Source organism: Giraffa tippelskirchi, chromosome 11 (assembly GCF_054371585.1).
Source record: "Giraffa tippelskirchi isolate mGirTip1 chromosome 11, T2T-mGirTip1v1.2.pri, whole genome shotgun sequence".
Classification (NCBI taxonomy): Eukaryota; Metazoa; Chordata; class Mammalia; order Artiodactyla; family Giraffidae; genus Giraffa; species Giraffa tippelskirchi.
This window is the reverse complement of record NC_137285.1, coordinates 148,353,989-148,380,630: the sequence shown is the minus strand read 5'-3', so window position 1 is coordinate 148,380,630 and position 26,642 is coordinate 148,353,989. Positions and strand designations below refer to the sequence as shown.

Below are 26,642 nucleotides of genomic sequence, written 5' to 3'. Positions count from 1 at the left end.
AACTATAAAAAAGATATACTTTCAAATAACTAATAACTGTGAAACATGTACAGTTGACCCTTGAGCAGCACAGGTTTGAACCGCTCAGCATTGTTTTCAGTAGTAAATCGTACAAGGTTACATACTTCCTGGTGGGTTGGATCTGCAGCTGCAGAAACGCAGATGTGGAGGGACCCTGAGTAGGTCAGGCTGACTCAATTACAGGCAGATTTTCTAACGCAAGGAGGAAGGGTTGAGGCTCCAACCCCCTGTGGCTCAAGGGTCAACTGCACCTCTAAACCCAAGGTGAGTGCTCACATGCCATGCATACCACACTTGGAAAACACTGTTTCCTCTGACTTCAGAGCCTGCATATGTTTCTTTCATCATACCTCATGCTTCGTTTGTCTATAAAATGGGAGAAATTAGATTTCAAAGATCTCTCCTGTTGTAACTGACACAGACAGAGGTCTAAGAGGTCTTTGCATCCTGGGCTGGCTCCCCCTTGGTTCAGAAGTCTGGCTTAATCTAAAGCAGTGGTATAAACAAACATATTTACAAAATAGAAATAGAGTCATAGATGTAGAAAACAAACTTACTGTTACCATGGAGAAAGGGTTGGCAGGGGGTAAATGGGGAGATTGGAATCGATTTATACACAATACTGTATATAAAATAGGTAACTAACAAGGACATTACTGTACAGCACAGGGAACTCAACTCAATACTCTGTAATGACCTATGTGGGAAAAGACTCTAAAAATAGAGAGGGGGCATATGTATATGGATAACCGATTCACTTTGTTATACAGCAGAAACTAACTCAACTATACTGCCAGAAAAAGTGCATTATTAAAAAAAAAGGTCTGGCTTTATCCGTCCACCCAGAATGATCAGGCCTCGGGAACTAGCTCCTGTGAGTCAAACACACAAGAGGCGGACCGACTGAAACCAGAGAAGTGAATGCATTAATTAACCTTCAGTTATTTGCTATCCACTGGGCTAGAATTCTCCACCCGTGGAAGAACGCATGTCCTTGCCAGCACTAGCGTTGGCTTCCGAAACTTACTAAGCTCTTCTGTTCAGGAGAGAGCAGCCCAGTGGAGCAACCAGGAAGTGTTGACTTTGGAGAAGGTCTGGAGCTGGAACTCGGCCTGCCTGTAAGAAGCTGAGTGACGTGCTTTGTTCCCCAGAGCTTCACCATCTATCTATCCGGGTCATTGCGCTCACTTCTTAGGGCTATGAAGATTAAATGATATACTGTATGGAAAAGCCTGGCACACAGTTGATTAGCTGAGAGCTAGTGAGAGAAAGTATCATTTGATTGCGAAAGACTTGGGAGCAGGACCCGTGTCTAATTCAGGGGCTGCAGACTCAGAGGCCTGGCAGTTAATAACAACTGGCCGTTAATATCCAGCAGGGGACTACAGTTATTAATAGTACATTAACTTTGTGTGATGGCGGATGGTAACTAGACATTGTCATGATCATTTTGCAATATATATAAATGTCAAAGTACTATGTTGTACACGTGAAAATGACATATTGTGTGTCAAGTACACTTCCATGAAAACCATAATAATAATTAGGACAATCAGGGCAGCTATAGGGTGGTGAATGGTGGAGAGCTAATAGCAAGGTGAGGACTTGGGTGACTTAGAGAGGGCAGGCCCTGATGAAAAGGAGTGGCCGCCATTCACCTCCAGCAGTGGCCAGATCTTCTAACATAGTAAAGAAAAGCCAGACTTCAGGATTTTTAGATGATAACTCCTGATTTTAAACTGGTACCCAGGGACTTCCCTAGTGGTCCAGTGGCTCAGACGCTGCACCTCCAATGCAGGGGCCTCAGGTTCAATGCCTGGTCAGAGAGCTGGATCCTACATGTCGCCACTAAGATCCGGTGCAGCTAAATAAACAAATGGGCAGCCAATTAAAATTTGTAAGCCAAGCAAAATACCTGTAGGGTTCATTGCTGGTCACCTCTTTGCAGCCTCTGGTCTAAATTATCCTCAAATTTCTTCCTGTCAGATCATAGTGCTTGCAGTACAGTAGATGTCACTGAAGTGTGTGGAGGCGGAGTGGACAGGTGCAAAGAAATCCGGCAGAGAAGTAAACCGTGACAATGAAGATCACTAAATTAGGGGGCTAGCCTGACTCCCAGAGGGGCTTCCCAGGTGGTGCTGGTGGTAAAGAACTGCCTGCCACCTCAGGAGACATAGAGATGCCGGTCTAGTCCCTGGGTCGGGAAGATCCCCTGGAGGAGGGCGTGGCCACTCATTCCAGTACTCCTGCCTGGAGAATCCCACGGACAGAGGGGCCTGGCCGGCTGCATCTGTAGCGTCGCACAGAGTCAGACACGTCTGAAGCGACTGAGCACACACACGCGTTGGGCCCTGGAGACTCTGCTCGAACCTCCTGATCCCACCTTCCAGGTGCCTGCGCCGGTCCCCCACCTCATCTGCCGGCATTCCTGCAGTCCGTTGCCCAAGGGACTTCCTCCTCTGGTGCTCTGACAATAATTCATTCTCTTCCTATCTCAGCCATTGGCCACCCGCTTGCCCTTCGGATTCCTAACGTCAGGGATCACAGTCCTCACCGGGGGCAGATACAGTCGACACGATCACATCTTCCTGTTTTCCCAGGCAGCACTCGTGGTAAAGAAACCGGCTGCCAGTGCAGGAGACCAAGAGCGTGGGCTCAGTCCCCAGGTTCGGAAGATCCCCTGGGGAAGGGAATGGCACCCCACTCCAGTATGCTTGCTGGGAGAAGCCCATGGACGGAGGAGCCTGGTGGGCTGCAGTCTGTGGGGTCGCACAGACTCGGACAGGACTGAGCGACTCAGCCTGCACAGAGCACCTGTCTCTCTTTACAGTGAGCCCCCCTGCATACCAGCGAGTTCTTTTCTAAGAGTATATTCTTAAGTCTAGCTTGTTAGTAAGTCCAAAAAGTTAGCCTAGGTACCCAACCAACACAGTCGGCTACGTAGTACTGTGTGTAATGGGCTTGTAATACTTTTCACACAAATAATACATGAAAAACAAACACAAAATAGAAAATATTTTGAATGTTTACAGTACAGGTGGGGCTGGTGCAGGAGGCATGAGAGACCGTGGGTTCGATCTCTGGGTTGGGAAGATCCCCCAGAGGAGAGCATGGCGATCCACTCCAGTATTCTTGCCTGGAGAATCCCATGGATAGAGGAGCCTGGCGGGCTACAATCCATGGGGTTGCAAAGAGTCGGACACGACTGGAAGTGACTTAGCACAGCACGACACAGCACCTTGAAAAGTGCAGTACTATGGGGTCGCATAGAGTCGGACATGACTGAAGCGATTTAGCAGCAGCAGCAGCACAGAACAACAGCTGGCACACAGGCTGGCATCGAGTGAACAGGCAAGAAAAGCTACTGACTGGAGGAGGGAGAAAAGGTGGGAGACAGTAGAGCTGAAGGGTCATCAGCAATAGGAGAGGGCAAGCTGCAGTGTTACTCACGCCTGACTTTTATGGATCACATGTTTGCAACTTGAGGTTCGTATGTCGGGGACTTTCTGTATGTCAGCGTCCACTTGATTATTATCTAATACAAACCCCGTGAGAGCTGAGAGCTGTCTTATTCACTGTGGGGTCTCCAGCACCTAGAGGAGAGGCTCCCAGATCGTGAACCACCATTGACCCCTTCATCAGCTGTTCCAGGAGCATCTTCTTGGGGCCAGGCCGTTTACAGAGCTCTTCGCGCCCCTTCTCCAACTGAATCTCCTAAGGAGCCTGGGTTAGCCATTCTCCGCTCCCTGTTTCAGGCAAGGGGCCTAAGCCTCAAAGAGAGGAAGTTACTTGTCCAAGGTTGCACAGTCAGTGGGGGTGGTGGTGGGAATTCAGACCCTGGTCTGTCTGCCCTCCAGGCTCACCCTGACTTTGCCCTTGGCCACGATGCCTAAGTAAAAGCAGGACGGAGGGGAGTCCCAGCCTCACGGTTCATTGAGTGTTGAATGAAGTGAAAACCCCCTCCTTCCCTCACCGTCAGCCTTTCTCACTAACCTGTCACAGCTCCCAGGTGGCATCTTACCTGGGGGATGACTTCTGGAGGAGTCCTGTAGGGCAGTGCCATGCTCCAAATTCTGTATCTTGGTTTCCTTATCTTGGGAGTGGAGATAACTTTATTAGCTAACTCCTGGGGCTGTCATGACTTAATACAGTGACTGTTGAGAATATGCCTAGAACACGGTTAAACGCTCAACAAATATTAGCTCTCGGGGGACTTGCCTGGAGGTCCAGGGGCTAAGACTCTATGCTCCTACTGCAGGGGGCCCAGGTTCAATCCCCGGTCAGGAAACTAGAGCCTGCGTGCTGCAACTAAGACTCAGCACAGCCACATTAATTAATCTAAAAATACGAGCTATTATTTTATCAGAATGTCATTTATGGGGAAAGGATCCTCTAAGTTTTAAGGGAATTCTTGTTATATCATTTGAACATCACTCACTGAAGCTGTCCCAGACTCAAGGGTGCTTCCTATTGGGGACCTACCACCCCCTAACCTTGGGCACTGAGTGAATATTTCAGTGTAGTGAATACTTCGATGTCTGTTATCCTGTTCGAGCTAGTTGAGGCCTCAGGTTGGGGGTATGACCCGCCCGGGTCAGATACTGCATGCATGCGGACTCAGTCATGTCTGACTCTTTGCAACCACGTGGAGTGTAGCCCACCAGGCTCCTCTGTCCATGGAATTCTCCAGGCAAGAATATTAGAGTGGGTAGCCTGTCCCTTCTCCAGGGGATCTTCCTGACCCAGAGATCAAACCCAGGCCTCCTTCATTGGCAGACACGTTCTTTACCACTGAGCCACCAGGGAAGCCCAATACCCGTCGCTACCATTTATGGAGCCCTTTCTCCATCAGAGTAGGTTTGATTCCAAAGTCCCCCAGTCAGCAGGCAAGCAGAGGCCGTGCACTGGAGGGCCGGGCCACTGATCCCAGCACACGCTCCTGGGTCCTGAGGCTCCCACGGTCACGTGCTGCCTCTTCCCTCCCCTCCTCAGCTGAGAACATCACCAACACCACCCGGGACGAGCTGCGCAGGTGGCCCAGCTGCAACCATCAGGAAGAGATGCTCAACCTGGGCTTCACCATCGGCTCCTTCGTGCTCAGCGCCACCACTCTGCCACTGGGGGTCCTCATGGACCGCTTCGGGCCCCGGCCCACGCGGCTGATGGGCAGGTGAGGCGGCTGGGCTGTGGGGGAGCTGGAAGGGACTGCAGGGGGTTGGAGGGTGGAACTGGTGCTGCAGGGGGAGGGAGGCAACCGCTCCCTCTTCCCTGCCTCTCCATAGCGCCTGCTTCGCTGTATCCTGTTCCCTCATGGCCCTGGCCTCTTGGAACACCAAAGGTGAGATGTCTGGCATCTTGTGCCCCCACAGGAAGAAAATGGGTGGGATGAAGGTGGATGGTGCCCCAGCTCCTGCCTTTAGCCTCCCCCAGCTTCCCAGAGGCCCTCATCCATCCCTCTCCCCTTCCCAGTTCTGTCTCCGCTGATATTCCTGGCACTGTCCATGAATGGTTTCGGTGGCATCTGCCTAACCTTCTCTTCACTCACGGTGAGTATGACAGGCCCTGACCTGGCTGCTGGGCACCCAGGAGTGGGGTGGGCGGCAGGGCGAGTGAGGGTGAGGGTGGAGAGGGACGCAGATCAAATGCACGTGTGTGTGTGTCAGAGAAGGGTGGGTGTGAGGCTGTGTGTGTAGATGAGGCTGTCAGTGTGGATGCTGGGTGTGTGTGTTTCCCAAGCCCGTACATCTGTCGAACCCCATCCTAGGCACTGGGGCCATGGCAAAGACAGAATTGATAACTTCCCCTTTCTGGAACTTTACATTCAGGGGTTGGGGGAACAGACAACCCTAAAAACAAGTAAACTAATGCATGCTGTCCTGAGTGCTGGAAAGAATAAACGTGGGTGATGCAGAAGTAAGAGGGGCCGGCAGCTTGAGATTGCGGGTGTGTGTTTGCCGCGTGGTGTGTGTGCAGTGCTGTCCGTGGCAGGTTAATGTGTTAGACCGAACCATGCAAAACTGCCGACGCTTGACGGTGCCTGACTTTCAAAGAGTGCCTTTTCGCCTGGCTCGGCCTCGTACGCGGGTGCTTGGCGTGTGTCCCTCGGAGTGTGTGTGTGTGTGTGTGTGTGTGTGTGTGTGAGCGAGCAGAAGGGATGGAGGCTTATGGGTAGCGTGCGTGGTGCCGGGAGGGGCTGCAGACTGGGCTGCCCCAGGGTGTTTATCTTAGAGGAGAGAGCCTGACCGCCAGACTGGGTGTTCTGGCTGAATTTCACCGCACCCAGCAGCTGCCTTTAATTCCAGCCCAGGACATTTCACAACTCCGTGAGGAAGCGGGTCCCCTCCTCCCTGCCGCGCTCCGCAGCCCCTCTTCCACTCCGTGCAGCTTGGCTCAGGGCCCCGAAACCCTCCCCTCCCCTGCCCTTGAGGCCTAACCTCGAACCCTGCCCGGGGGCCCAGGGGATGCCACGCCCCTGCCCCGCCGTTAGCAATCTCCAGCCAATGGTAGGGCCCGACTCCGGCCCCGTCCCCGCCCCGCCCCGCCGTTGGTAATTCTCCAGCCAATGGCAGGGCCGGGTCCGGCCACGCCCCCGCCCCGCCCCGCCGTTAGTAATCTCCAGCCGATGGCAGGGCCGGGTTCCGCCCCGGGCCTCGGGGCTAGCCCGCCCGCGTGGATCCCGGCCGGAAGTCCAGTGTAGCGTCGGCTTAGCTAGGCCGGCCCCGGCCGTGCTGGGCGGAGACGGCGCTCGGACTCTGGCGGTTGGCGGGAAGCCGGTGTGGGTGCACGACTGAGGGGCGCCGCGGCCCGGGCCACTCTCCCGGCCCTGGCGCTTTCCCTGGCGTCCTTGGCAAGCGTGCCTTGCAGAGCCAGGCTTCCAGGGAAACCCCTGCCCGAGTGGGGTCATCCCGGCCCTGCCTGTTTCCCAGCCGCGTGGAGGTTGATGGAGGTCGTGGATGTCTCTGTGTTTATTCCCTGTCCTCTCCAGAGGTGTTTTAGATCCCTTCTGAGCCTCCGTTTTCCCCTCTGCGGAGAGGGTTTTAGCTCTGTGTGGCGTCTAAGACCCTTCCAGCTGTGGGGTCTGTGGACTGGCAGAGGAGGGTAGGGGTCGGGATGGGGGATACCTGACTCTGCTTTCCCCTCCCTCCAGGGCCTGTCTCAGGTCAGTGAACAGACCAGTTCTTTTTTTGTTTAACTATTATTTGCATTTATTTTTTGTGGCATTTATTCCCCGGGCCATAAGCTTTTCTTTCTTCAGTTTCTCCTGGGATATTTTTTTCCTTCTGTGCAGCCTCCTCTTCCGCTTTAGGAACCATCTGTTCTTTTTCAGTAAGGATCTTCTCAGTGTGGCAAGGAGAGCTCGTGTATGGGTTGATCTGACCATGAGCTCTGTAAGTCCTTTGCTACATCTTGGGGGCTTTGTTCACCTGGATGTGCTCAATGACCAGAGAATCTACACCTAAGCCCTGCAGTTCAGCATTACTCCCTGCATTTTTGAGCATGTGCAGTAAAAATTCAGCAGTCTTGTGGGGCCACCGACCCTGAGTCCAGCCCTGCCATTTGGCCCGTGGACACCTACCAACTCCACCATTGTAACAACAGAATGGCACATATTGCTTCTTTAAAGTGACATCCTTCAGATACTTGGGGCTTTTCAGATGTACATACCCTTAATGGCCTGAGCAGTTTCACGAGTGTTCTTAAGGTGAATTGCAGATCTGAACCTCTTGATTTGCATGATTTTATGGGGTTTTCTGGGTCAAGGGAATAGCGCACCATTTTTAGAGGTCACCTCAGGCCGCTTACTGGAAAAAGCACAACCAGTTCTCTACTGGCGGGAATTCTAGGCTTGCTTTGTGTGTCAGAGATTCCTCTTCTGGACACAGGCCTGGCCCTGGCCCTATCCCCTTCCTCACCCCCATCCTCAGCTCCCGAGCCCTCCTGTTACCTGTCCTGGCTCAGCTGAAACCAGGGACTGTGGCCTTTGGGGCTACTGAGAAGGTTGAAAGGCACCATCCTGCTAGTCACAGCCTTGGAGTCTGGGATAGAGCTCGTATGGCCAGAACTGGGGAGAAAGTCACTAATGAGCTCCGTGAACTTAAGTACATTTTTTTCCTTTTCCAAGTCCCAGTGCTCAGCTATCACAGGAGTTGCTCTAGATTGGTATTTCTTAAATACCTAACCATGGCTTATTAAGAGGCAAGTCATGATTAAGGGACTCCATAAGTACCTAACTTGGGAAACCCTGGGGTTAAACAGAATTTCTCTTTGCAGGCGCTTTTGTGTGCGTATGTGTGTGTGTAGGGTGGGGATGAGGGAGCTTCCCAGGTGGAAAAGAACACGCCTGCCAATGCAGGAGACACAGGTGACACGGGTTTGACCCCTGAGTCAGGAAGATTCCCTGGAGGAGGGCATGGTAACCAGCTTCAATATTCTTGCTTGGAGAGTCCCAAGAACAGAGGAGCCTGGTGGGCTGCAGTCCATAGGATCGCAAACAGTCGGACACAACTGAGTAACTTAGCACACGTGCTGTGTGTGGGAGGGGGTTACAGCAGTTTCCTTCATTGATTTTGCCTTAGAACTTTTCTGTTGCGACTCTGGGGCTCGTGTTCCTGGAGCTCGCTTTGAGGACTGCCAGGGTTAGAAGCTTCCAAGCTTTTCCAGGTGGGGCAAGGGGAGCCCTGGGCGGGTGTCAGGGTCTCCCCTGCTCACGGGCACCCACCTCCTCTCTCAGCTGCCCAACATGTTTGGGAACCTGCGCTCCACGTTCATGGCCCTCATGATCGGCTCCTACGCCTCTTCTGCCATCACATACCCAGGAATCAAGGTATGAGGCTGTCGGGGAGTGGGTGGTGGTCTGTGAGGTTGCTTGGTCTTCTTTCTGCCTTTACACAAGAACTGGGTGCCTGGTGGCTGGTATGTCTGCTGCCCCATCTCCTGCCATGCGGAGGTCAGCTCCCGCCACCACAGGGACGAGCACCGTGGCGTTGTGGGAAGAGTCGAGGCGCTGCTGCAGACCAGCGGGTCTCTGTTCGCCCTCCTTTCCCGTCGTCCGAGTCCAGGCCCTCATCCTGTCCCCCAGGCAGTGCTTGCTCAGCCGGTCTCCCTGCCTCCAGTGTTTTCCCTCTCTGAGCGGTCATCCACGTGACTTCCAGAATAATCTTAGATGGAGAACTAGCTCACCCACCTGCTCTCTTTCCCTTGCGGAATCAAAAACAACCCCTTTACATGCCTTCCAGGCCCTGGGCTCTTGGACGTCACCCCACTTTTCACACTACATCTCCTTTCCCTGCCCTGGAGAGGCTGGGCAATTTGGGTCCCAAGGTCGCCAAGCTAGTCCAGGCGAGGCCAACTGTAAGATAGGTCCACCTAGGGCCAAAAGGCCTGCGTCCCCACTGTGTGCAAATCTGGGGCCTCCTTCCTGCCTCCGATAGCAAATCACCTCATCAGCTGGGTCAAAGCATGCTCTTCAGAGTCTGCCCTGGGCAGTTAATTTATTACAGTAAGTCCCCTACAAAGGAGCGGCTTCCATTCCAAGAGCACGTTTGTTAAATCCTGTTTGTTTGCAAGGCCAACAAAGTTAGCCTCCATACCTAACTAATACAATCGGCTATGTATGAAATAGTATTGATACTATTTGTATAGTAATGTAATAGGTGTGTAATAGATTTATGATACTTCTCACACAAATAACACATAAAAAAAACACACAAAAAAGAAAACATTTTTAATCTTATAGTACAGTAGCTTGAAAAGCACCATAGAACAGTACAGTAGCTGGCACATAGGGGCTGGCATCGAGTGAACAGGCAAAATGCCATGGTTGGATGGCATCACCGACTCGATGGATGTGAGTTTGATCGAGCTCCGGGAGTTGGCGAGGGACAGGGAGGCCTGGCGTGCTTCGGTCCGTGGGATCTCAAAGAGTCAGACACGACTGAGCGACCTCACTTTCTGCTCAGCCTCCATCCCCGTGGAGGTGCAGTGTGCACTGATGGAGTGGCTGACAGTTGTTCAGGTGGGACCAGGCCTGGAGGGGGGTGTCTCCCTTCCCTCGACTAAGGCAGAGCGATTTGAGGAGTCAGACCCTAGGGGGTGTGGCCCTTTGAAGCTCTGTCCTTCCAGGGAAGACAGAGCCTTGAAGCCGGAGTCCAGGAGGAGCAGCACCGGGGCTCCGAGCAGGGACCCGGGACCAGGACAGGCAGTGGTCCTCCCCAGCAGAGAGGGGCAGGCAGGACATCTCCGCCCACCAGCTTCTTCACCCACGGGGCACAGAATTGGTCAGGACAGAGCCTGCTGGCCCTGAGGCTGCACCGCACCCCGCGCCCCCCGCCCCCCGCCCCGGGTTGCCACGCCTGTGAGAGCTGAGCTAAGACTTCTCCAGTGGAGCTTTTGTCTCCCCGCCCCCCCCCCAGGGTGGCAGGAAGGGGCAGGACAGACGCTGCTGGGAGCTTCCACCCTCCTCTCCTGTCCATGAAAATGAAACGACTTGTGTGTGAAAACGAATACGTGTGTGGAGTCAAAGGCAACACTGGTGTATCTTCTTAAGATAAAAATTGAGATTCGAAAGATGTGTTGAGCTTGTGGCCAGCCTCTTTGGCACCTGCTGGGAATCACGTCAAGTCTCATGGGAGGGGTGGGGGTGAAAAAGGGAGAGGGCGGTGGGGTTTCTAGATCCGGTCTTAGCGTCTGGCCTTGGTGTCTTCATCTGTGAATTGGGCACAAGGGGTGGGCTCGCAAAGACCTTACGGACGGCCTCTGGGACCCAGGCTACACTCTGGCTGGAGGGGGCGGGCCTGGAGCCGGGCAGCCTCCGCCATGGGCCTCCCCGCTCCCCCCACAGCTGATCTACGACGCTGGTGTGTCCTTCATGGTCATCATGTTTGCCTGGTCAGGCCTGGCCTGCCTCATCTTTCTGAACTGCGCCTTCAACTGGCCCAGGGAAGCCTTTCCCTCCCCCGAGGAAGTCAACTACAAGTGAGCGCCCATGGCGGTTGGGGGGAGGGGGAGATGGGAGGGGACCCCCCCCTGCAGACCTGGAAGCCGGGTGTGGTGCCCCAATGCGCAGAAGCAGCTCCCGGAGTCAGGGAAACCGAGCTCTGCAAACCACCTGAACTTTCCGAGCTCTGCTTTCTCACCTTAACCTCGGGCCTGATCCGATCCACCTGCAGGGGTTCTGCATAGCTGGGGCATGACACTGGCAGCCAGACATGGGGTCCATGATCCTTCTGTCCAGGTTGGAGGACGGGGTCAGAGTAGCTGGGACTCTTGCCATAGTGCCACATGCCACGGGGACCCAGAAAAAGAGCCTACAAAGGAATGACATCCCACCCTTTGTGGGGCAACCTGAATTCAGCTTTCTCACACGCACGCACGTACGCACACACACACACGCCCTGCCCCTGAATGTCAGCTTTCACACACACACACACACACACACACGCACGCACGCACGCACGCACGCCCTGCCCCTGTCAGTTCCCCAGGGCACTGGGGTGATGCTCCACAACCAGGTACCTCAGGCGCCAGTCAGATAGCTGATACTGATTGAGCGTCCTCTGTGTGCCAGGCCCTGTGCTCAGCGTCATCCTCAGACTCAGGACGTGGGCTCTGTTATTAACTCCATTCCTAACAGGCGCAGGGGGACACAGCCCCCTTCCTGGAGTCACACCATTGGAGCGGGGCGGCAGTGGGGGCCGCATGGGGAGTCTAGGGTTGGGATCAGGACTCCAGAGCCGGGGGCCCCCCTGGACTCCATGCTTTCACTGCCAAGGGCCTGAGTTCAACCATTGGTCAGAGAACCAATATCGCGCAAGCTACGTGGCGCAGCTGAAAGGAAGAAAGAAATTGAGAGCCTGAGTTCTTTTTCTAAAACTGTGTCTATTGAAGTAGAGTTGATTTACAACATTGTGTTGGTCTCAGGTGCGCAGCAGAACAGCTCAGATATACACCTATTCTTTTTCTGCTGCTCTCCCCTGCTAGGGGGTTATAAAATATTGGGGCCATTTTCCTGTACTACACAGTGGGTCTCTGCTGGTTCTCTGTTTTATGTGGACCTAGAGCAGTGTGGAGAAGGAAATGGCAACCCATTCCAATGTTCTTGCCTGGAGAATCCTAGGGACGGCGGAGCCTGGTGGGCTGCCGTCTGTGGGGTCGCACAGAGTCGGACACGACTGAAGCGACTTAGCAGTAGCAGAGCAGTGTGTATATGTGGATCCCAGACTCCTAATCAATCTCCTCTGCCATGTCCCTCGCCAGAATCTGGGTCCTTAGCGCGGCCTCCACGGCAACAGCCTAAGTGGAAAGCGGCTTCATCCACTTAGCGGGTGCTGAGCCGGGCCCTGGGCTCCGAGCCGCGCAGACACAAGCCCCGCGCTGGGGAGCACGTCAGTGCTGGGTACGGGGGACTTGGCACCCCCGGGACAGCACCCGCCAGAGGCAGGCTGCGGAAGGTGGGCTCCGTGGGGCTGCTTCCCACGAGCTGCCGCCCGGCTCCCGGCAGGGAGAAGACCAAGCTCAGAGAGCTGGCCCTGGACCACAGGGTGACGGGGGACCGCTTCTACTCCTATGTGAGCACCGTGGGCCAGCGGCTGAGCCAGAAGGCGCCCAGCCTGGAGGAGGGGGTCCTCTTCATCTCATCCCAGGACGTGCGCAGCGGCGCAGAGAGCTCTGCTGAAAGTGAGTGTCCGGTCCTGGGCCGGCTTCCGGGGTGGAGGGGACGGGGCCTCACGGGGCCTCGCCTGGGTGCTCGTTCTCCCTCCTGAGTTCTCACAACACCCTCCCGCCGGATAGTGGGCCCGCCTCCCGTTTCTAGAACGGGGGCAAAGTCGAAGCTCAGAGAACTCCAGGAGGGTCGGGGTCACGGTCCTCGGCCGGATTCCTGGAATCCGGCGGCCGCTTCCGGAACGGGGCGGGTCCCTTCCAGGCCTGTGGGAGAGCGGCTTTCTTTCCGCGGGGCTGCGTGCAACCTCCAAGCCTCTTGCGTCAGACGCCGCCCGCGGAGCCGGCCTCAGGCTGCGTCCGCGCGCGCCGCGTGGGTTGGCGCCCCTGCTGGCCGCGGCGGGGAGCTGCGCCGGCCTCCCGCCCGGGCCGCTGGGCGGGGCGTCAGTCGAGAGCCGAGCGCTCGGAGTATGGGGATCCCCAGACGGGCGTTTGAGTCCATCTCCCCGGTTCCAGGCCACGTGACTTGGGTGGGTCGCTTACCCCCGCTCTCACCTTCCCCGTCCCTTAAACTAGCACTGAGAAGACCCTGATGCTGGGAAAGACTGAAGGCGGGAGGAGAAGGGGACGACAGAGGATGAGATGGTTGGATGGCATCACGGACTCAATGGACATGAGTTTGAGTGAACTCAGAGAGTTGTTGATGGACAGGGAGGCCTGGCGTGCTGCAGTCCATGGGGTCGCGGAGAGTCGGACACGACTGAGCGACTGAACTGAACTGAAAAGCACCCACCTCACAGGGAAGTTAGTTGGGAGGATTGCACGAAGGGAGGAACGTGCAAGCTCTCTGTAAACTGAGGCATGCTGTGAGGTTCTGAGATGCTCCCCACTGACGGTTCCCCTGGGCAGAGCTGTTACGGGCATGAGCTGAGTCCGTCTGACCTGCGGCTCCCAGCCCTGGGACCTTGGGCCAGTTTCATTGGGTGTCCTGAGCTGCAGTTCCCCATCTGTAGGATGTGCTGAAGACTGGGTTATCGTACAGAAGCCGCCTGCAGTGCGGGAGACCTGGGTTCAATCCCTGCGTGGGGGAGATCCCCTGGAGGAGGGCATGGCAACTCACTCCAGTCTTCTTGCCTGGAGAATCCTACGGACAGAGGAGCCTGGCGGGCTATAGTCCGTGGGGTTGCAAAGAGTTGGGCACAACTGAGCAACTAAGCACAGCACAGTTTCCTAACATGGGATAATGCACGTCAAGTGCGCAGCACACAGCAAGTGCTTCGTGAATAGTAGGCGGAGTTGCCACCACGCCAAGCCCAGGGTCCGCACCCGGAGGTCACCTGAGAATGTTCTGGTGAGGGAACTCCCTAGGGGTCCAGTGGTTAGGACTCCGCGCTCTCCCTGTGGAGGTCTTGGGTTCGAACCCTGGTCAGGGAGCTGAGATCCCACAAGCCACGCAGTGGCTGTCTCCTAGTGAGACAGTTACAGAGCTCGGCGACTCAGAGGCCGGAGAGGCTAAAGCAGCCCCTCTCCAAGGCCACCGCGGCACGCACACCAGAACAGCACCCCCCGGGACGCGCGCACTGGAGCCCTGGGGCTCAGGGGCGCCCCCCGCTGTCCCCCCAGAGTCTGTGCCCCTGCGCAGGAGCCTCTGTTCCCCCATTTTCCTGTGGAGCCTCCTCACCATGGGCATGACCCAGCTGCGGATCATTTTCTATATGGCTGCCATGAACAAGATGCTGGAGTACCTGGTGACCGGCGGCCAAGAGCATGGTGAGGTGCTGCTGAGCCCGTGGGGAGCTGGGGGTGCGGGGGGCACCCTGGCCGAGCTCCCCTCACCCTGGCTCCCCCCGCCCCTGCCCAACAGAGACAGCTGACCTGAAGCAGAGGGCCACAGAGACAGGTAGGAGGACAAAAGCTTGGGCCCGGACCCCTACCCTCCCTGCCGCTGGGTGACCCATCCTTGGGTCACATGGCCTGGCTGTGTGGGGGATCTGAGAATCTGGGGGTCAGAGGGGGGAGATCTGGGTGTCCCCCGCCTCTGCGGAGGCCGGGCTGCCGGCTCCCGTCCTGGCCCCTGACCCCGCTCCCCTCCCGCCCGCCCAGTGGAGTTCTGCTCCTCTGTCTTTGGGGCTGTGCAGCTGTTGTGTCTTCTCACCTGCCCTCTCATCGGCTACGTCATGGACTGGCGGATCAAGGACTGCGTGGATGCCCCCGCTCCCAGGTGCCCTGCCCCCGGGTCCTTGCCCTATGCGTTCACACCCAGTGTCTTATTTCATTCTCCCCATGCCCATTTTACAGATGAGGAGACTGAGACCAGGAGGGGCCGTGGCTGCCTTGATGATGAGCATAGCTGGCAGTAAATGCCGCCTGTGCACCGGGCACCTACACTGCCCTATTTAATCTTGCACCAGCTCCCTGAGCTAGGTACACATATTATTATCCTCGGTTCGCAGAGGAGCCGAGACGCAGAAAGGTTCAGGAATTTACTCAAGATCACACAGCTTTTAGTAGGAGGTTCCAGAACCTTTGTTATGATGAGCACACTCTTGAGCCTTCTTAAGGTTAGGAAGAGATAGATCCAGTGTATTAGATATCTACTGCTGTGTAACAAAGTACCTTCAAACTTCGCATCTTTAAACAACGTTTATTATCTCATCATTTCTGGGAGTCAGTAATCTGGGAATGACTTAGCGGTGTAGTTTTCACTCAGAGTCTTTCTGAGTCTGTTCAGACTGGTATAACAAAATAGCAGACAAGGTAGCTTAGGAGTGGTGGAAACTTATTTCTTATAGTTCTGGAGGCTGGAAGTCCAAGAGCGGGGTGCCAGCATGGGTGGGTGAGGGCCTTCTTCAAGGTGGCATATTTCTCATTGTCGTCCCATAGAACTTGTGGCTCAGATGGTAAAGAGTCCAGCTGCAAAGCTGGAGACCTGAGTTTGATCCGTGGTGGGGAAGATCCCCTGGAGGAGGGCATGGCAACTCACTCCAGTATTCTTGCCTGGAGAATCCCATGGACAGAGGAGCCTGGCAGGCTACAGTCCAAGGGGTCGCAGAGAGTCAGACACGACTGAGCACGTACGCACGCACACCAGATGTTGCTGGAGGAGCCATGCTTTGAGAAGCACGTGGCTGGAAGAGACACTTTCTCCCTTTCCTGGTGCCCTGAAATGGGAAGGAGGGCCGCTGAGGAGGTTGGGGCGGCAGCCAGTGACAGCCTGTCCTCCGCAGGGACGGGGCGGCCACCAAGTCCGTCAGACCACGATACCGCGAGATCCAGAAGCTCACCAACGCCATCAACGCCTTCACCCTGACCAACCTGCTGCTCGTGGGTTTTGGCATCACCTGCCTCATCAACAACCTACACCTCCAGGTACCAACTTCTGCGTGCCCTGTGCTCCCTGCCTCGGGGTACTCCTACCGCCAAAGGCACAGTTCCCCCAGCACCTGCCTCCTGCAGCGGAGTCCCTGTCCTCTGGGTCTGTTTGCCGGGTTCTCCAGGAGGTGTTTCCGAGAGGTCGGGTGGGCGAGGAGACCAGCCCCGTGGGCTCTGTTCCGCTCCCGCCCCCCCCGACCTCTGCTGTCTCTGCTTTCAGTTTCTGACCTTTGTCCTGCACACGATGGTGCGTGGCTTCTACCACTCGGCCTGCGGAGGCCTCTACGCTGCGGTGTGAGTCAGCCGGGCGGGCCGGCCTTCCCGTGGGCTCCCCTTGGCGCACCCCTCCCCAGCCTCCCTCCCTGGAACGCTAGGGGTAAAGACCCGGCCTGCCAGTGCTGGAGATGTCAGAGATGCGGGTTTGATCCCTGGGTGGGGAAGATCCCCTGGAGGAGGGCATGGAAACTCCCTCCAGTATTCTTGGGCTTCCCTGGTTTCTCAGATGGTAAAGAATCCAGCTGCAATGCGGGACACATGGGTTTGATCCCTGGGTCAGAAAGATCGCCTGGAGGAGGGCACGGCAACCCAGTCCAGTAGTCTTGCCTAGAGAATCCCATGGAAAGAGGAGCTTGGGAGCTGTGGTCCACAGGGTCACAAAGAGTTGGACACGACTGAGCAACGCAGCAGCAGCAGCAGCAGCTGCAGGGTCGTGAGGATCTGGAGGTTGTCCAGCTCACTGCCCTCTCCCAGCTCCCTAGTGACAGGGTGCTCCCTGCCTCGAAGGCAGCCCTCTTGGGACGACTCCGCCATCAGAGCGTCCTCCCTTAGGGGCAGCTGACATCCTTGGTTTGGTCTTGCGTCTCCCTCCACAACGTCTGCTCCCCTTCCCGGAATGGCCCCTCTCCCCGTGTCAGCCCTGCTGGAATCTCCAGACCACAGTCTCTGCCTCATAACGTCCCTGCTTCATGTGGGGCAAGCCGGCACCCCATCCCCTTTCTCCTGTGGCTTCTGGTTTCCACGCCACGTGTCTCTGCTGTACGTGTGATGGCGAAAGAGGGGTGGCAACACCGTAACGGCTGTGGCGCGCTTACTCCTTGCCAGGTGCAGGGTGAGACGCTGACCCCCTTCCCTATCCAGACCTTGGGGGGCAGCTGAACCTGGGCCGGGGGTCACCCTGAATTCCACACACTCATTGCTCACAGCCCAGGTCACGCTCCATGCTCTGCAGACTCCACGCGCAGCCCTGCTCAGCATCCCTGGTGATGCCACCTGCGTCCTGGATCATGGCTGCCATCGCCTCCCAGCGGTCTCCCCAAGTCCACCCTTGCATCCTCGGGTATTTCTAATGCAGGAGCTGGAGACACCCGTTAGGACATACGCGTCTTCCCATCTCTCCATGGCTGTCTCTCTCGTCTCACTTCGAAAAAAAGCCAAAGGCTCTGTTATGGCTCCAAACGTCCTGCCAGGGGACGTCCCTGGGGGTCCAGTGGTGAAGAATCTGCCTTGCTGTGCAGGGGATGCGAGTTCGATCCCGGGGCAGGGAAGTAAGATCCCACAAGCTGTGGAGCAGCTCAGCCCCGCTGTCACGACTAGAGTGTCTGTGCGCCGCAGTGCGACACGCAGCAAAGATCCCGCGTACCGCAGCAGAGACCCGCTGTAGCCAAACAGATTAATATATTAAAACAAATAAAGAGGCCCCGCAGGGTCTGGCTTCGGGGGCCTCTCCCTTCCCTTCCCCACCTCGCTCACCCCCGTCTCCCGCTGCAGTTGCCTCGTGCTGCGGAAACCCCGTGTGTCGACCCCCCCAGGGGCCCTCTTCCTGGCTCATTCTCCCCCCAGATGACCACAAGCCAGCTGTTGCACCTTGTTCGGGGCTTTACCCAGAGGAACTCTTCGTGAGGCCTTCCCCACCTGCCTAGAAACCCCCTGCTCTGCTGAGCTTCGTTCCTCAGCACTATCACCTTCTAACACGCTGTGCTTTCTTGGTTTTTGGCTGTACCCAGTGGCACACACGATCTTAATTCCCTGACCAGGGATTGAACCTGTGTCCCCTTGAAGTAGAAGCTTGCAGCCCTAACCTCTGGACCACCAGGGAAGTCCCAACTATGTTTATTTTGCTTGTTGTGTGATTACTACCCAGCCGCCCAGAATGCCACCCCCATGTCTGGTTCTTTGCTCTCTCTCCACGCACCTAGAACAGTGCCTGGCGCATGGAAGGAGCTCAATAAATAATGTGTCAAAAGAAACAACAAACAGCCCGGTGAGGTTAGCACTCTCCCTGTTTTTAGGGAAGGAAGTGAGGTTCAGAGAGGCTGAGTTACTTGCTGTTATCACACAGCTGGTGGTGGTGATGGTTTAGTCGCTAAGTCAGTGTCTAACTCTTGTGATCACATGCACTGTAGCCCACCAGGCTCCTCTGTCCATGGGATTCTCCAGGCAAGAGCACTGGAGTGGGTTGCCATTTCCTTCTCCAGGGGATCTTCCCGACCCAGGGATTGAACCCTGGTCTCCTGCACTCCAGGCAGAGTCTTTACCAACTGAGCTATGAGGGAAGCCCATCACACAGCTAGTAGGTGCCAGAAACCAGCTTTGTAGCCTTCAAGCCATAGCATATACCCCCGAGGCCAGGGCATGTGCAGAGAGCCTCAGGTTTTTTAATTTTGTGCCATGCCACTTGGGATGTTAGCTCCCCAGTCAGGGATGGAACCCTCGCCTCCAGCACGGGGAGCGCAGTCTTCAGCACTGGACCGTCAGCCCGTCCTGAGCCTGAACTTTTAACCTCGGCCTCGCCCGGCGGACAGAGCATGGCGTCCAGGGCGGGAGGGCACGGGGCCGGGCCGGAGCACGCGCCCCTCATGCGGGGCCCCCTTCTCCCCGGCAGGTACCCGTCCAGACACTTCGGGACGCTAACGGGTCTGCAGTCCCTCCTCAGTGCCGTGTTCGCCCTGCTGCAGCAGCCACTCTTCATGGCCATGGTGGGGCCCCTGAAAGGAGAGCCCTTCTGGGTAAGAGGCAGTGGGGCGTGGGGGCCACGGGACCACCCCCTTGCCTGGGTGCAGCTGGGGGCGGGGGGCTCCTTCATGTGGCGGAATCTTTCATTCTCATCTCAGCCAGGAGGCACTGTGGAGGTCTCTCCTCTGGGGGTTCCCAACTGGGAGTCAGTCAGACCTCCTTATAGACACCCCAGCCTGGGCCCAGGATGCTGTAATAAGCTCCCAAGTGACCTGGGGATTGACCCAGTCCTGATCCAAGGCAGGGACCGTCTCTCCTAGAAAGGGGCTCCTCCAAACCCTCTGAGCTGAAACACCCCTGGGTGCTGGGGCACCAGCTGTTGGTCTCGTAGGAGAGGCTTTTCCTTGCATCGAACTGACCTCACCTCCCTAAAGCTGACATCTGCCCCAGGCGTCCACCCACTCCCACCAGAGCATGAGAGCTACCGTGTCCCGAGTGCCCACATCAGTGCAGGGCAGGTGCTCAGTCGTGTCCGGCTCTCTGCAACCCCATGGACTGCAGCACACCAGGCCTCCCTGTCTATCGCCAACTCCCAGAGTTTACTCAAACTCATGTCCACTGAGTCGGTGATGCCACCCAACCATCTCATCCTCTGTCGTCCCCTTCTCCTCCTGCCCTCAGTCTTTCCCAGCATCAGGGTCTTTTCCAATGAGTTAGCTCTTTGAATCAGGTGGGCAGAGTACTGGAGTTTCAGCTTCAGCATCAGTCGTTAGTGTATTTATACTGAATGTGGCCCCCATGGCCCAGAGGAGGGGGAATGTAGACCCGAGGTGACTGGCCCATGAGCCACCCCGTGAGGAACGGGGCAGGCTGTGCACTGGGTCTGAGCGGGGTCTCTGGGCCTGCTGCCCCTGCTGCACACGGTGCCCGTGATCGCCCGCCACTACCCCACCACGAGACCCGTCCACCCACGTCCTCAGAGGCCCAGGCTCCCAGACGACACCAGGTCATTTGGGCCCTGGCGTCAGGTGGGGTTCAGACCCGGCTCTGGAGCTTCACGGGCATCCTGTGGGACACTGGCGGCGAGCGGCTGCCCCAAGCTGCCCCCAGCCACTGCGTGCTCTGTGTATCTTCCGGCCCAGAACCAGTCCATCCTAAAGGAGCTCAGCCCTGGGTGTTCATTGGCAGGACTGATGCTGAAGCTAGAACTCCAATACTTTGGCCACCTGATGCGAAGAGCTGACTCATTGGAAAAGACCCTGATTCTGGGAAAGACTGAAGGTGGGAGGAGAAGGGGACGACAGAGGATGAGATGGTTGGATGGCATCACCGACTTGATGGACATGGGTTTGAGTAAATTCCGGGAGTTAGTGATGGACAGAGAGGCCTGGCGTGCTGCGGTTCATGGGGTCGCAGAGAGTCAGACATGACTGAGCGACTGAACTGAACTGAAGAGGACCAGGGGTGCAGGCGGCTGCCTTCTCCTCCCCGAGGGAGGCTGAGCGGCCCCCAAGGGTGACGAGGGTGGACAGCTTGACCCCTTCGCCCCCTCTTTCTCTCTCCCCGCCCTGCAGGTGAATCTGGGCCTCCTGCTCTTCTCACTCCTAGGGTTCCTGCTGCCATCCTACCTCTTCTGCTACCGCGCCCGGCTCCAGAGGGCAGACGTCGCCCGCTGGGGGGCCCTCGTGAAGGCGCCTGGCAGCCCCAAGGTGGCAGCCTAGGCCCCCCAAGTCCCGGGGCACAGAGGGACTGACTCTACCTGTGACCTCCGCACAGCGCTGGGGACCGCGGATTTATAAATACCAGGAGAAGTTCTATTTTTGTGGGGACGTGTTAAAAAGAAAAAAAAGAAAATCCCCGAAGCCACGCTCCATTGACTGAAGACGCGCCCCCTGCCCCACCACCCCCACTCCTGTGCCAGGATAGAACCTTCTCCAGCCTGGGGTTGGAGGGCCCAGGGTGCGGCCCCGCGCTTCCTCTGGGCCCCGTCCGAGGGGCCTGCCTGCTGGTTCCTCCTGGGGGCCTGTGGGGTCAGCGAACAGGTGACCCCTCAGCTGTGCAAGGGCCCAGGGTATGCACGATTGCGTGTGGAACTCCCTTCTCCTCAGGGGAAACGGGCCAGAGGTGTGCCTGCTGCATCCTGAGGCCGCCACGTGGGAGGGAAGCCCCTCCTGGGGGCTGAAGGGCGGGTTCTCTCACTGATACTGCTGCCTGCAGATCTCAGAGGAAATAAAAAGGGAAGTGAGAGACTGGCTGCGCTGTGCCTGCCTGTGTCTTGGGGTGGGGGGTAGTGTCTTCCCACACCTCCATCACCCTTCCTCACCAGGCTCAGCTGGGCATTAACTAGGACACTTAAGGTGCCAGCTCGTCCACCCCCAGCTGCCTGCCTCAGCTTCCTGTTCTCAGCTGTGCCCTGGAGGGGGTGGAGGTCCTGCCCTCTGCTCCCCCCCCCCACTTCTCAGGGTTTGGGGTACATCTGGGAGGGAGGTTGGCCTTTCTCCCTACCGACGACCAAGGTAGGAGGCTTTGGAAAAAATGCTAAGGAGCGCCTCTTGAACTTTCTTGTTGGGCATCTCTGGAGGTCTGTTGAAAGTAACATTTTGGGGGGAGCAGTCATGTTTTATCTTAAAACTTCATGTACATTTCAAGCTTCATCATGTGCTATATTTATATTTACTTTCAGAAATAAAGGGAGACTTTAAAAGTTACCTGCATCAAGGGAAGATACCATCTTTGAGCACTAGGGGCCTTCCAGGAAGCTATACCTCATTTATCCCGCTCCTGTATCTATTTCTGTCCTGGGACATAAACCTGAAAGTCACAGAAGGGAGGGCCGAGGCAGGGTGGGGCCTGTGTGTCAAGCTCTGCTACACAGGTACCTCACTGCATCCTAACCATAGAGGTCGTGTCTCTAGGTTGTTTTGTAGAGAGAGGAAGTCTCAGACAGGGTAAGGCACAGAGCTGGTAGGTGGTGGGGCCGGGTGTTGTGGCCGCTGAGTCTGCCGAGGCAATCGGGCAGAAAGGAGGTTCCAAGATTGTCAGCCCAGCTCTCTGCTGCCCTCTCAGGGCGGAGAGGAACCACAAAGGCCTTATGCACCACCCTACTCCCCCCAAACCTAGGAGAACCCTGAAATAGTGGCCCTGGAGGACAGTATCACAGAGGAGCCCTCCCTCTGTCTGCAACTCTCTTTAGAAGTTGATACAGTAGACTGACCCACCCATTTAACGGATGTCCAGTGGGGTCTGGAGACGTGACTAAGTAAGCCACATGGCGCATCCCTGGCTGCTCGCAGCCCAGGCTCCTGGCTTCCCACGGTGTCCTTTTCGCAAAGTACGAAACCGGATTTGGACCGCATCCGCCAACGGGTTGGACGGGCTCCCAGCGGCCTTGCCCGGGTCTCGCTCCACTCTGTGCCCGGGGACCTTGACTTTCCGTCCGATCCGGTGGAAGCGGATCACAAGGATCACAAGCGATGAACCGGAGAGGGCCTGGCGGAAGGAGCCCGGCTGTGCGCCCCGGACTCTGCACTCCGCAGGCGGCGCTGCGTGGCTGCGACTGGGACCGGGTTGGGGGAACCGGGGGTACCCCACACCGTCCCTCGACAGCCCCTGCCGGCTCGTCCACCTCTCCTGGGTCGCATCTCCAGACCCTTCCCCTGAGATACCCCGTGCCCCCCGACCACGGCGCCACCGACCCTCGAGGCTGAAGAAGGGGGTCTCAACCGCGCCCCCGCCGCTGCCCAGAGGGCGTGGGACCGGGTGGGGGACGCAGGCTGGGATCTCGGCCTCCTTGGAGCGGAGTGTCTTCTCGCCCTGCGTCCCCGGGGCGGGGGCGCTTGGGGAGGGGGCTGGCGGGGGCGGCCGCGAGCTGGAGCCTGTTTGTCGCGGCGCCGCCGAGTGGAACAGATGGCTGGGAGGGGGGAGGGTACGCGGCTGGGAGGAGGAGGCTGCGGGGGCCGGGGGCTGAGGAACGCGGGATTTCGACGCCCCGAGTCTCCCAGGAGAAGCGCCCCTCCCCACCTCTTCCCAGAAAGAGGGGGCGGGCAAGCGCCTGCCCTTTCTCCCCCCAAGTGCCCCCGAAGACCCCGCCGCCCCCCCGGGGGCGCGCTCCTCACCCCCGGGACCCGCAGAGCGGGCGGCGTCCAGGCCGCCGGGAGTCTCCCAGGGTCGCAAGGGTTAATGGGGGTCCTCACCCACGCTCCGAGGGGCGAGGGGGCGTCGGGACGCGGGGCGTGAGTTCTGGGGGGGAAAACATGCTAATTGGAAGCTTTTGCAGTCGAGCTGGGGTGGGGGCTGGGCAGGGCACAGTGCCGGGGTCGGTGGGCGAGGGACTCGAGGGGCGGGCTGGGGGCTTCGGCCAGGGCAGTGTTGGGGGACCACCGCGGAGGCCCGCAGGTCTCTGCAGAGGAGGCCGCCCCCCGACCCTGCGCCCCAGAAGAACGCGGCTCTCAATGTCCACGTCGGGGGACCAGAAGCCTGGGGTCTCAGGTTCCCCCCGACGGGGGCGGGCAGCGTGCAAGTGGCTGTCCCTGTCGGTGGCGGCCTACCTCGGCCGCGACCCTCACCGCGGCCCCGCCCCGTCCCCGTCGGTGGCGGCCTACCTCGGGCGCGACCCTCACCGCGGCCCCGCCCCGTCTGTCTCCTGCATCCTTCTCCGCCCCCAGCCGCGGCATTGCCCTGTCCACTCAAGAGTCCTGCCCGTGGCTTCCGCCAGGATCCAACTTTTCTCCCTTTGGTCTGCCCCCCTCGGGACCACCCAACCTCCGAGGAGCTGTTTCTCCGCCTTCAGAGACCTTCCTAACCCACCGCCACGTGTTAAAAATGCAGATTCCAGGGCTCGGGGAGAAACTGGTCTAGTGGGTCTGAGGGGCTCGGGAACCTGCGTCTTAGCTGTTTCCCACCCGAATCAGATGGAAAAGACCTTCACTTTCAGAAACACTGGGCAGGGCCTGGGAGGACTGGACAGGCCTTCCTCAATGGCTGCTCCCAGCCCCTCTCGCAGGGTCCTGCCCGGCCCACTGCTCCTGCTCAGTGTAGCCACCTCAGCTTCCAGGGGAAGAGAAGGTGCCAGGAAGGACGGAAGGAGGCAGGGAACAGTGAGTCTGCGCCTGCTGCTCCCCTCTGAGCTGGGCCTTCCTCAGCCTTCCTCTCTGAGCCGGCTTCCCGGCCCTCAGCCACAGCGGCTCTGCTGTCCTCGGTCAGGCCGCCAGCCTTGCCTCACTGTCTCTCTTCCCTTCCCCACCTCATCTGGAGTTTCTAGGAAGGCCAAAGGCTCCTGGGGTGGCCGTTTGGATCTCAGGAGGGAACGGCAGAGCCTGAGTCCCCACCTCCCCAAGAAAGAGGCAGAGGCACCCCTGGGATTGAAAGAAAAGCCGGAGGAGGGGGGCAGGGCTCGGGGAAGATAACAGCAAGCAGAGGGGCCACCTCCCAAGGGCCCTGCACTCACTCCCCACAACAGCTCCATGCAGGCAAGCCCTGTCGCCCCCAGGATGTAATGCAAAACCGAACGAGGGATGCTCAGAGAGGTTGAGTGACTTGCTCAAGGTCACACAGCAAATGGGAAAATAACTCGGTCATTCACACCTCTACATCTTCCAAAGCCTTTCTCAGGAGGCTGCTGGGAGCTGCTCCAGGCCTGCCCTGCCTGCCCCACCCCCAGGGCCATGGGGACAGGAGAGGGGACCGTGCAGAGATGGAAGGGAAACATCTGATAGGTCTGGCTGGAAGCATTAAAAATTCATCTAGAAACCTGACCCTGGCTGGACCTTGGGCCTGCCACCTGGACTGTCCCCAGCCTGGCGGCGTCTCAGAGCCTGGCAGACAGATGTCACTTCTGCAGGGTCCTGGGAGCCCACCACCACCACCCTCACCCCACAAATCTTTGCCTTTCATAGGAAAGGGGTTCTCTCATGGATTTGGGAGCTAACATCAGGAGTCAGCAGCTCAAAAAGCAGGGCTGAGAACCCTTCCCCGCCTCTTAGTGTAAGAACCTTAGAGGTTTAAGGGCTTATGGACCTTGTCATCTGGTGTCCTTCTCTGCCTCTCCCCAGGTGGGGAGATGCTCACGCTCTGTTTAGGATTCCTGAGCCTGACTGTGATACCCACGGTGGCCGGTAAGGGGCAGCCACCCCCGGGGAGCCGGCCCTAGCCTGGGCCTCTCCCAGCAGCTTTGAAGGAGAACAGACCCCTTGCTAAGGTCAGCAAGAGGCAGCTTTGGCCTTGGGGAGGGGCTCTGGAGTCTGTTATCTGAGGCAGGGGGCGAGGGTCCCATGTCTGGGGGAGACTGAGGAACTTCAGGAGAGGTGCAAAGTGGGTTTGAGGGGTTCACGTTCATGGTAGCGGAGGGCCCATGTGGTGCAATCTTTCCAGCTGGAGTGAAGGTGTTGGGGGGGGGGCCGGGAGGGAAAAGATAGAAAGGCTGCGGGGCCCGGACGCTGCAGGGCCTCTGAGGCTTTGCTAAGACGTTTTATCTTTAACTTACAGGGGAACAGGGAGCCCGCGGTACGAGCCTGAGTAACACAATGACATAACGTGAGTTCTGGTCTGATGGATCCGGCCAACATGGGCCAGCAAAGTGGGAGGCAGCGAGAGATGGAATGCAGGAAAACGGGAGAGGAGGTTACTGCTATTTTCTTCCACATTCTAGGCATGAGGTAATGAGGAGATGCAGCAGGCAGGGAGCGGGGGGTTGGGCGATGGGAAGGAAGGGCTGGGCGGGGGCCGAGGGGGGGACCGGGTGGGTGAGCTGATGGGAGATTCAAGGAAGAAACGAGGAGCTCACCGCCACTGGGGTCAGGCAGCTGGAAAACACAGGCTGGGGGTGGGCACTTGGTGGGCGGGGGTCCAGGAGGTTCCTTTCCGGGCCGGGCAGTCAGTCTCGCACAAACGCCCCTGCTCTCTCTGGGTGGGCCTCCACTGCCCCCCTCGCAGCATCCCTGGGGGTGGACTGGATGGCCTTGCAAGGCCCTCCTGTCCCAGGGTGTGCGGCTCAGGCTCATCCGTCTAGGTTGTCTGGGGAGGCTGGGATCTGGGCGTGTGAGATCTCCGGGGTGGTCTCTGTGCAGGGAGTCACGGGAGCGGCTGTGCTGTGCACGCCCGTTGGTATTTGGGGTGCATCTGCCTGTTTGTGGGACCCGTGGGTGTCGGCGTGCCTCCGCTTGGGTGCAAGTGTGTTTGAGAGAGCGTGTGAGCGTGGGTATGCACGTGATGGGCATCCGTGGGTCTGTCTGGGTGGGTGGGGGCGGGGGTGGGGGAAAGTGGCCTTGCTGTCGGCTTCCTCCCGAGGCTCACACACCCCGCTCACTTTCACCGTTCTGAAATAGCATCTGGACCAAAGGCCCATGAATATTTCACGACGATAATTCTGTGACCTGGACAGCCTGCTTCTGATTTACCAGCATCCTCCCTCCTCCCCGCTCCCTGCCCAGGCCCCAGCGGTCCCTCCTCCTTCAGAGCTCTTGTGTGCTGGCCCCCTAAGCCCACTCATCAACCTCCTCAAAGCCCAGCGTGACACGCACCCCCATGAGACCCCAGACTCAGCACTATCCACTGCACCCCAACCTCACACCTTTATTCAAAGTCCACCTGCTTCAGGCCTTAGACATTAACTCTTTCCCATTTCCTCCTCCTCTCTCCGCCAT

The 26,642-nt window shown here is 57.7% G+C and overlaps 1 protein-coding gene across 14 annotated transcripts in view; it reads left to right on the top strand.

Annotated features, from left to right (window-relative positions):
* SLC43A1 (solute carrier family 43 member 1) overlaps positions 1–21,254 on the top strand; it is a 29,383-nt gene extending 8,129 nt beyond the window's left edge. For 5 of the 14 annotated variants that reach the window (XM_081538958.1, XM_081538966.1, XM_081538955.1 and 2 more), the window contains 13 exons: positions 5,014–5,191; positions 5,304–5,359; positions 5,491–5,567; positions 8,753–8,845; positions 10,862–10,995; positions 12,521–12,696; positions 14,302–14,448; positions 14,543–14,578; positions 14,782–14,899; positions 15,906–16,047; positions 16,271–16,344; positions 18,932–19,055; positions 20,577–21,254. In XM_081538958.1, the coding sequence (XP_081395084.1) occupies positions 5,014–5,191; positions 5,304–5,359; positions 5,491–5,567; positions 8,753–8,845; positions 10,862–10,995; positions 12,521–12,696; positions 14,302–14,448; positions 14,543–14,578; positions 14,782–14,899; positions 15,906–16,047; positions 16,271–16,344; positions 18,932–19,055; positions 20,577–20,723 (1,502 nt within the window). In that variant the 3' untranslated portion in view covers positions 20,724–21,254. Of the gene's footprint in view, positions 1–5,013; positions 5,192–5,303; positions 5,360–5,490; positions 5,568–8,752; positions 8,846–10,861; positions 10,996–12,520; positions 12,697–14,301; positions 14,482–14,542; positions 14,579–14,781; positions 14,900–15,905; positions 16,048–16,270; positions 16,345–18,931; positions 19,056–20,576 lie in introns of all 14 variants that reach the window. The other 9 variants (XM_081538964.1, XM_081538963.1, XM_081538971.1 and 6 more) reach the window with 4 other exon arrangements.
* Positions 21,255–26,642: the final 5,388 nt, after the last annotated feature.